The following is a 10,970-nucleotide window of genomic DNA, read 5'->3' on the forward strand; positions in this document are numbered from 1 at the left end:
ATCCCAAACTCCACCATGCGTTCTCAATTCCACGTATAAAATCATTTCTCTTTGACTTCCCTGATCTCAAACCTGTAGCTAACATGTATTAACTGAATGCACTATAGGTCTTTTCTGAACCCTCAAAGCGAGCAGGGTGAGATCCGCTCACCCTACTTACTACACTAGGCTTGCAGAGCTCGGCGTCACGCTGCCTTTGTGTTTTAGTCACGTGCTGCGTGCTGAGCCACGTCCAGCTCTTTGTGACCTGACCCCATGCACTATAGTCCGCCAGGCTCCTCTGTCCGTGGGATTTCCCATGCAAGAATACTGGAGTGGGCTGCCATTTCTCCCTCCAGGGGATCTTCCCAACCCAGAGATCAAACCTGCATCTCCTGTCTCCTGTGTTGCAGGTGGGTTGTTTACCCAGTGAGCCATTTTGACCAGTAAAAACTTAGTCTCGAGTAAATCCAAGGAGAAAAAGACTTGTATTTCATATTGACCAAAGCATTCAACTAAGTCCATAAGAATTATAATTCCCAATATAGGGACATTCCAAATAGCCAATATTTGTGTCATAATCAGTTGAGTATCAAAACCTCTTCATACACATAAAGAAATTAGGTCTCTTAGCTCCAAAAAAATGGTGGGCAACGTACTTTTTTAGAATGTACCAGGATGTCCTTGTACATCTCTCTGTCAGATACCTTTATAACTGAGGAAAAAAATAATTATTTTCATTTTTAAAAGGTACATAAAGGAGGGTCCAAAGGAAGTCTCCAAATAAGACTAACAAACTCCCAAAACTGTGTATAACTCAAAATTTCTGAGATCAGCAATTAAATACTTGCTTTAAACTTTCTGTTAAACAACAAACATCATCACCTCTATAGGGATACCAGGATAGTCATAATAAACCTGGCTTGATGTGAACATGACTATTTTCATACATCTTCCTGGGGGAGAGACAGCCAAAGATGCTTAAATTAACCCTAAGATGGTAATAAAAGTATAACCTAGGCTGTCAATTCAGTTTGTACTAAACACTGATTTATCTGCAACTGTTTCTTTCCTTCCAGTTAAGAAATACACTTTTAATAATTTTTCATTAGCTGCTGCTGCTGCTAAGTCGCTTCAGTCGTGTCTGACTCTGCGCGACCTCCTAGCAAGATTCAAATGCCTAAATTAAGAATGCTATAATTAATAATTAATTCCATTAATAAGCTTGCTATAGTCCAAATGTCTTTTTTTCCTTCAAGATAAGAAGTTTGTTTTTTCAGATGTTACCATCACATTTATTCAATATTATAAATGGGAGAACATGCTGATTGACAATACCAGTTATCATTAATCATAATGCACAAAATAAAGCAGCAGACTTCCATGCTACTTAGGAGAAACACTATGCTAACCCCAGCATATTAATTTACTGCTTCTGTGAATACTATTTTCTTTGCAGCATTAGTACAGAGCTGGGGTGAGTTTTACAATCAAATCCCCAGTCTCTAAGAAGGTCACTTCATACTCTAAGAACCAACTTCTCGTTTATCTAATACTGAAATGTAGTTTGCAATTATATTTACCCCCTTAACGATTTCCTCCTCTTCAGTTAGCTGAAGAGCAATTACCATGTCACATAACCTTTTTAACCACATAAATCTGTACAGCACCTTTTACGTTTATAATGCTTCTACAAAAACACCTGACTTAATTCTGAAACTCCTGCTCAGTAATTCCAAAAACAATGTAAAACACAATATAAAGTTGAACCAAAACATCAAGTAACATTTAATAATTGCAAATATATTTATTATAATTTACAGATTAGTTGTTATATACACAATATAATTTTATAAAGTCCCAACAAAAACTGGTTACATTTAAGTCATTGGATCTGAAGAAGCCAATTTATAAGTCTTTTAGGCCCCTAACTTCACCTTCCTTAAATTATAAAAAAATAAAATCTGATAGTTTTGATTTCAAGTTAAAGATGAGGAGATGGTGTTATCACATTTTAACACTTAAAAAAGGAAATGTTTACTTCTCTGCACAAAGCCTTTCATATGCTACATTGATACATAAAGCACCATTGCAAGACTTTAAGTGTGTAAAATGTTCAATTAAAACTTCCAAGGATTTTCTTAAGACTGAAGTTTTAACTTTGTTCTAACAATTAGGATCTGGACAAAACTGGTAAGAATTGTTTTTCCCTTGTCCAACTTTAAAATGGTCCCTTTTGTCCTTCTCAGCGCTGTCTGATCACTTCTTTTAAAGGAGGGTAGTAAATGGAAGAATTCTTCACCTTTTGTCCTTCTCATTACTGTCTGATCACTTCTTTTAAAGGAGGGTAGTAAATGGAAGAATTCTTCACCAAACTTTTACATATTTAGCAGTGAGGTTGGAATCTCAAGAGAACAATTCTCCAAAATCCAGTAAATGTAAAGTGTCAGTCGTTCAGTCACGTCTGAGTCTTTGTGACCCCAGGGACTGTAGCCTGCCAGGCTCCTCTGTCCATGGAATTCTCCAGGCAAGAACACTGGAGTGGGTTACCATTCCCTTGGCTCCAGGAGATCTTCCTGACCCAGGGATCAAACCCAGGTCTCCTGCAGTGCAGGTGGATTCTTTACCATCTGAGCCACCAGGGAAGCCTAGTAAATGTAAAGATTTCCCATTATTTTCATATATGCAGAGGTGCAAGACTTAAAACCCCAAAACACAACCTAAGTCTCTGAAATAAAATAGTATACTTCAGTCTGGTTTTAAAAGAATGCCTATACATTTTCAGTTTTCTTTTCAAGGCAATACTTTCTTTCCAACTGACACAGCTGATGCTTGAAATTTAGCATTTCCATGGTGTTACACCAGACTCTATAAATGCATTCCCTATGATTACTTAAAATAGAGGGGCACAAAACACACTGAAAAAGAGCTCTGCAAAAGTCTGACCAACTTTTATGCTGTTGTACTCTCAGAGCAAACCAAATGGAAAAAAAATAACGACCAGGTAGATTATAAACTGAGGTAGTAATCCTGCAAGCACTTCTGATGAAAAATTTCAAAACTAAGAGGTCATCTATTCTGCTCGTACTTTCTATTACTTGTAACAGGAGGTGTGTGAAGTAAAAACAGACCAGAAAGTTGTTGGTTAATATTCCCTCAACCTATCATATGCACATCATGTAGTGCTAACTAAACCAAACACAGTCAGTCACTGCAGAAACTTCAATTCAAATGTAAGCTTTGGGATGAAGATATTAAAACTTTCAATCTGTCAAATCTATAGATCTTTCCTGAAATTATAGGCCTTGCCATTACTTCTCTATTAAAAAAGAAGAACACAATAAACTTGGATGTTGACTGAAGTCTATATTTTACATTTCAAACTGGAAAATTCAGAACTGCCCATTTCCAAGTTTACAGTGTCACCCTGACAAGTTATAAAAGTGACGGTGCTGAGGCATGATATTATTAACACTGGTTTTCTTTTGAGAGCATATACAACAAAACCAAATTGCTCTGAGATGTCTCCTGTTCTTCTTCCTGGAAAATTCTAAGCTTTTAAATTTAAAAGCAACTATGACACAATTATTACTTTCTGGAGTCTTTTAACAACAATTTCTACCTGTTGAAGACACAAAGAACCACTCAAGTGGGAACTACAATAACATATACAGAATCCTCTCCAAAAAGAGTTTACAAAGAACTTAAATATATCAGATGTTAAAATTTGGCAGAAATATGCAGCTTTCCCAAAGCAGCAGAAAGTACTGCACATATAGGTTTTGTGGCAGTCCTTGGAAACATTTCCTAGGTAGAGCTTAACCTGGAAATAAAAACCAACCACACATTTTCAACCAGTCATTTTTAGGAAAAGAAAAAAAAAGACACACGATAATGTACTTTAAGTTGGTCGTATATACAAAATTATTTTTCTTAACATTGAAGTAGAAGGGTCAAATTACTGAATATATAGAAAACGTTAACAGCCCAGTAATTTCAGAATGTTGGAGGGAGGGGAGAGCCCAGAGTTTTTAGACAGGTGCACATAATTTAAATTAGAATGGGAAATGGGCTTTGAACCCTATAAATAGTTTCCCAAGAAAACAAGTTTCCAAAGTGCAAAATTACACCTTAAAAGGTCCCCTTTTCACTTCAGCAAGCAAACAACATTCTAGAACAGATCCAACTAAACAAAAAAGGGAGGATTAGAAATCACACCATCTCATCCTTCATTTTCAGGGCCTGGCTTCAAACCTGGACATTTCTGAGTGGGCTATGTTGCAAAAAAATATTAAACTAGGTCACTGGATCCAAGCTGCACATCCTCTAAGACAGGGTTGAAGGACAGCTGCCAATTTTTGTTTTTAAAAGTAACCTCTCAAGTAAGAGGTAGTGTATGCTAGGGCCAGAGGCTGTCGAATCATCTTAACATTGCTCGAAAACATTAAGTCCTTTGAAACATGTTTGCTGGAGTCTATTAAACATCTTTTCTCTGTGCTCAAATGTCAAGCAGTATCCAATAGCTTCTTCTGTTTCTTGAATTCGTTTCTGGAACCTGCATCCATCCCGTGCAAATTCTTCCCATGGTCCTTTTCGATCCTCATCACCGCTTATATAATACTCAGTAACTTCTTCAAGGAAGGTTACCTATAAAGATAAAAGAGTAATTTTAATCTCAAATATAACAGAAGTAAAGAAAGAAACAAACTTGTACACTCCTCCAAAATGACAGATATTTCCTATTTCAGAAATATAATCCTGAATGCTTTCATTACAGCACAAAAGTTCACTTCTACTTCTTTTTCAAAAAAAAAAGTAACTTTTCAGTGTTTTTCAATTCTTAAATCATAAACATGTAGTAGACTGAGCGACTTCACTTTCACTTTTCACTTTCATGCATTGGAGAAGGAAATGGCAACCCACTCCGGTATTCTTGCCTGGATTATCCCAGGGACGGGGGAGCCTGGTGGGCTGCCATCTACGGGGTCGCACAGAGTCAGACACAACTGAAGTGACTTAGCAGCAGCAGCAGCATTCTTATATTAATTACTTTTATAATCAGAACACAGAAGAAAAAGTTACTTAGTAATCAAACTGCAACAAAACATATCTTTAAGGTTATGTTACTATAAGAGACTTTGTAGTTAAGATAAAAACCCTCTTTGTATTCATTATGCTATCACCACACATACATGCAGTTATGACTACTGCAATATATATGATCACATGGAAGAGTGACAGTTCCCTTTAATCCCTACTCAATTTCTTTTTTTTCTTTTTTACTTTACAATATTGTATTGGTTTTGCCATACATCAACATGAATCCGCCATGGGTGTACATGTGTTCCCCATCCTGAACCCCCCTCCCACCTCCCTCCCCATCCAATCCCTCTGGGTCATTCCAGTGCACCAGCCCCAAGCATCCCATATCCTGCATCAAACCTGGACTGGTGATTCATATCATATATGACATTATACATGTTTCAGTGCCATTCTCCCAAATCATCCCACCCTCTCCCTCTCCCACGGAGTCCAAAAGACTGTTCTATACATCTGTGTCTCTTTTGTTGTCTTGCATACATGGTTATCGTTACCATCTTTCAATTTCTAATATAGAAATTTCTTTTTAAGATATCAAACACCAAATGTCAAAACTTGTTTTAAAGTACATTCAATACTTACATCAGCTAATTCCACTGTGGCTGGCTACTTTCATTCCCTTTACATCAGGCCAAGGAATACCCCCGAGGACAATTAGTAGACATGTAACACCTTACTAAATATTGCATTCTAGCATTACTCATTCATTTTATCACCAAGATAAATAACATTTATACAGTGGTTACCATATGCCAGGTTCTTTTCAAAGTGCTTAACAATTTTCATCTCACTAATCTCACTTAATAATACATACCCTATAAGGTATGTATCATCATCATCTTCATTGTATAGATAAGGAAACCAAGGTAAACTGACTCATTTAAATCACACAGCTTCCACGGGTGCAATCAGGATTCCAACTCTGAGCCCGGCTCTACAATCTGCACCATGTTTGCCATTTAAAAAAGCATTCTCAGATCTGAAAGCCTCACTCTAAGAATTGGGCACTATCCATTATTCCCATATACCTAAAGAATGGGATGTAGTCAAAGGTTATAAATAACTTTACCATATTCCAGACATAATCTTTTATAAATGTTGCTTCTAGTGCATAGTAATAGTAACATCTACTTGACTCATCTCACTTTTCACTCAGTGAGCAAGCTAAAAAGAGACATGAGGCTGGGCTGAGATCCCTAAACAAGAGTTATCATTTAAGGCAAAGCAACTATGAGTTTTATCTACTCACCTCATTTAAATCGTGCAATAATTCATACAATAGCCATTATTATTATTACTATAAGTCAGTCAGTCAAAGCCATGAGAGGTCAAGTTACTTCCCAGCTCTGGCTATCTTCCTAAATCTGTTGGCCCTAACCACTTAGGAGTAGGGAACACAAGTCTCCAGATGCCAAGTGCTCATTCCATTGCCTCACTTTGTTTATCTATTCACTAAACATGCCATTTTGTCAGGGACCTTTAAAAAACATAGCGAAAAACATTTAAGACAGCATTAACAAAAGTGTGAACTAAAACCTAATTTTTAATATGCCTTATTTTGCTTCTACAGCTAAGACATAAGAATACCACCATTTAGGGACATTTTCTACCCTAGGGAGAGTTTCAAAGATTAAGCTGGTCATTTGGAGCCAATGGATTATAGTTCTTTCCACTTGAAACTCTGATGCAGCAGAATTTGAGGTCAATAATAATTCACCCATGACTTTATCTTTCCAAATAAAAGTAAAGGTAACTAAAGACACTTTTGCTCCATAATAAAAGATACCCTGTCTGTTTGTGGGGATTTCTCTTCAATTAATGACATCAGCCGAAAAAAAAAAAAAAAAACAATTCAAAAGATTACCCAAATACAGTTACCTTTATAATGTGTTGAAAGAGTAATATAAATGCTCCATGAAGTTTTAAGACTAGCCTGGAAACAGGAAACAACTACTCAAGAAAACCAAATAAGTGACCATCATAATTACAAATGATTAACCTATAGAGGGCCAATGATAACTTGGACTGCTATCTTAAGAAAAGGTAATACTATTTTCAGTATTATTGTCAATCAAAATTCCAAATGTCCAAAGTTTTTAATACTGAAACTAATATTTTCTTTCATGGCAAACAACCAGACAAATATGACTTGCTACTTGGTACCATCATCCCTTTGGGTTCTAACTGAGAGGAATGAAAACAGTTATCCTGAAACTGGAGCAGTAACTGTCTGCAAATGACATGCTACACTTAATACCACAAAACTCTACTGCTACAATAGGACCTTCTCAACCTCTAGAATTAAATCATGTATACACAAATTTTAATTTTTCTGTTCCTTAAAAAAAGTGAAAGTTGAAACTTGAAGGGAAACAGCCCAGAGTTGCCAACCCTGAAGAAAACAGCACCCTCAAGCTAACATCTATACACAGGCACCTTCAATTCAGACAGGAACAACACTCTACATAAGGGAAAAGGAGAGGTGGTCATTTCTCAACCGAAGTGTAAGAGCTTGGAGTCTTTCCTAAAAAATAAGCACTACTATGGCTCCAGGAAACTCGTGCTTTTCCACATCAGAACAGAAAGTACAAGAATGTTAAAAGAAACAAACCTTTTTTCTCCGGATATGTGTGTGTGTTTCTCCAGAAAGAACCACACCCCGTACCAAGTCTGGACATTTACTTTCTGGGCTCCCTAACAGCTGCCCCTTACAGGAAAGTAAGGTGTGACACTCAGAAATGGGCTCAGATGGCCTCTCTGAGTCAAGATAGCTTTTCCAATTTTTCCCTGTTTGAAAAGGAGCCTTAAAATTTAGAAGGTTGTAGGGGTCGTCCGAATTACAAAAAGAATTCCACAGTTTGAGACTCTCTGCTTCATCTGCACTAGATTCCCAGTCATCATCATCTCCAGAATTATGATCAGGAAACTCGGGAAGACTTTCAGTCTGGGGAGAATTCCCTAGGTCAGATTTGTCAGACAAATCCTTCTCTGAATCAGAAGGGTTTCCGGGAAGAATTCTGGCAGCAGTCTGAATTGTTGCTGTGAAGTTTTGCGGATTATAAGGATCCACACTATAGAAAGAGTTCCAAAGGTGGAGCCCTTCTGAGTCTTGCTCAAGGTCTGATTCTGAGAATGAGCTATCACTATCAAAACCGTCATCCTCAACGTCTTCGTCCCAATCCTCATCTTCCGAATCAGAACTTGTTTCCAGATCACTGGCTGCACCTCCCAAAATGTAATCTATCAACTTGTTACTACAGGCTGGTCTGGCAGAAATGGGAAGGTCATCGTCTATGTCTGAAGAGTCAACTACACTTATTTGGTCCTCTCCAAGCTCCTGTCCAGTCTCACAAGATAGAATGCCTCCCGAGGGGCCCTGTCTTTCCAATCCAAAAGGAATTTCTCTAATCAACAATTCTGTTTTCTCTTCAGTGGGTTCCTGGGCGGTTCCGGGAACGGCTCCAGCAGCAGGAACACACTGAGTCGGACTATCTCCGAAGTGCTTCGGCTCCATCCGGAGCAGACTGTGCTCCTCCTCTAGGCTGTGGTAGCCATGATCTTGGTCAGGGGTGGGTAAAGCCTGACCCTTGCTGGCCTGCTGAAGGAATTCCAGCCGCTTCATGCGCAGATGGTGGATTTCGGGCAGGCCTTCTCTAGAGAGAGGAGGACATCCCTGCCACGAGGCGGGAGCCATCTCTGCGTTGAGCGGCTGGGGATAAGACGAGGCCTCATCCAGGCAGCCGCTCTCTGGGCTCAGCGCCTGGAAATCGACCAGTTCGCAGCTTCCAACACTGCTCTGATAGCTCAGCTCAACCCGGGGCAGGCAGTCCAGATAGGAGGGGTTCAGCAAATAGGAGACGACACTGACATTGCTTAAGCGCTGAACGTTGAGCGGTCCAGAGGGCGAAGGGCCAAGCTCCGGGTCGGAAAACAGACGCGCTTGGACGCTCCGGGGCACCAGCTCCACTCCCCACAGCGGCTGCTCCAGAAAAAAAGCATGGGCTGCGGAGTCCAAAGCTCTTCCCTTGGCTTTAAGTTCTAATTCCAGATCTGGGGGCGAGCACTGCCAGTGGAGGCCCCCCTCTAGCCAGTCAAGGGGACTGGCGGCCGCGTCGGCCGAGGGGTCGAGCCGCTGCGAACTCAGAGCTTTGGGCGCCGAGGGGGCTGCGGGCTCCTTCCGAGCCCTCAGGAGGCCGTAGCCTCCAGCAAAGTCTAGCCATCTGGTAGGGATCATCCCACCGAAAAGCTGGCTCCAGACCAGCAGCTTCTGAAGCAAGCCCGGGAGCGGCGCGAGGAGCTGGGAAAGCAGCTGCATCCAGGAGCTGCTTCGGGCCTCGGGCGGGGGGCTGGGAGCCAGCCTGGGGTCGGGTTCCGGGGAGAGCGGTGCGGGGAACCTGGACGTGCCTGATCCCGAGGGCCGAGGGAAGAAGGAGGGCAGCCGGAAGCGGGGGTCCGGTTCCCGCGAGCTGTCCGCCGCCGGCTCCATCTCCCGGTGTCGGCAGTCTCTCACGGAGGTAGGGACGCGGAGCTCGAGGCCCTACACAGTCTCGGCCTTCCCCAGCGGCGGGGTGGGTGCCCCAGGCCGACCCCCGGGCCAGCAGAAGAGCCAACAAGGAGAGCGGCTCCGGCCGCAGGCAGCGGGCCACAGTCCGGAACGGCGGGCACAAGACGCGGCGGCCAAGGCGACGTCCATCCTGGCAGCGAGAATGGGTCCTACTCCGGCCCGCGCCGCTCCACCATAGATAGGAGCCCTTCCGCGGCGGCGGCTTCCTCGGAGGCACGGACCGTGGAGATTCCCCTCAGCAGCGCGACCCCGGAAGGGCTGATCTGGGAGGGCAAGCGGGTGCAAGCGAAGCTCAAAATGGCCGCAGGGCCAGCGCCGCGGCAACACCTCTCCAGACAGGCTGACTAGACGAAGGACGGCGGCCGGCTACGCCACCAGCCCCGCGCCGCCTGACGTCACTCGCCGGGCCGGGGGCGGGCCCTTCCGCGCTCTTTCCTGCGGCCGCCGATTGGCCGCGCCCAGGTCCCTGTCGGCTTCCTTACTCTCGGTAGACCCGGTTGCGCGCGGGAGGTTGCATCAGCCGGATCCAGGCTTTGCGCGTGCGCACTTGCAGCTTAGCGGTCGCCTAGGAAACCGCCCCTCCGCCGCGGCCCGCCCTCCCTCGCCCACTACCTCGGCGCTCTGGGCCCAAGGGAGCGGCGTAGACGGGTGGAGAGGGCCCTGGACCTGTTAATGGCGTGGTACGTACCCAAGTCCAAGTGTACACGTATGTTTTAGACTTGCATGTATTTATGCAACACTGTGGTTCCAGTGTTATTCACTGCTAAGTAGATCATCACCCTAAGATTTAAGTCCAGTAAAAGTTGGGAGATGTGTAAATATATATCTCGTGTTAAAAACACTAATAATGTGGCGTGATTAATAAGTCTTAAGTGAAAAATGAATCATTATGCATTCCTGCCCGCTCGGTTTTACGATTTCTAAATAACGGGTTAGCGTTACCTAGGATCCAGCTTTGAGGTCTTTCAGCATCTAACCCACATAAGTCTTTCATTTAAAAATGTGAACTGTTTCTCAGGTGGTGTCCCTGTTTCTTCAAATGAGGCAAACAGAGGAGGAAAGAAACGGAGCCTCTAGAACTGTTTAGTCTTTGCTTCCCCTTCAAGTCATATTCAAGTCATATTTGTATCCTGAGCCCCTAGAACCATGGGATACAACACCCAAAGAAGAAAGCACAGAGAATTATCCTTTGAAAAAAATTGTGTCTATCAGAGGGTAAGGAGTCTGGAGAAGGAAATGCCAACCCACCCCAGGATTCTTGCCTGGGAAATCCCACAGAGGAGCATGGCGGGCTACAGTCCATGGGGTCGCACAGAGTCGGACACAA

At 42.5% G+C, this 10,970-nt stretch overlaps 1 protein-coding gene across 1 annotated transcript; it reads right to left on the reverse strand.

Annotated features, from left to right (window-relative positions):
• Window positions 1-1,761: 1,761 nt before the first annotated feature.
• PPP1R15B (protein phosphatase 1 regulatory subunit 15B) lies at window positions 1,762-9,989 on the reverse strand. Its single transcript, XM_070384547.1, has 2 exons — window positions 7,691-9,989; window positions 1,762-4,626 (listed from the first exon to the last, which is right to left on the reverse strand). Exons 1-2 carry the CDS (start codon window positions 9,563-9,565, stop codon window positions 4,405-4,407), a joined length of 2,097 nt encoding a protein of 698 aa, XP_070240648.1. The 5' UTR covers window positions 9,566-9,989; the 3' UTR covers window positions 1,762-4,404.
• Between the last annotated feature and the right edge of the window lie 981 nt (window positions 9,990-10,970).

This window comes from Bos mutus, chromosome 16 (genome assembly GCF_027580195.1).
Source record: "Bos mutus isolate GX-2022 chromosome 16, NWIPB_WYAK_1.1, whole genome shotgun sequence".
In the NCBI taxonomy this organism is placed as follows: domain Eukaryota; kingdom Metazoa; phylum Chordata; class Mammalia; order Artiodactyla; family Bovidae; genus Bos; species Bos mutus.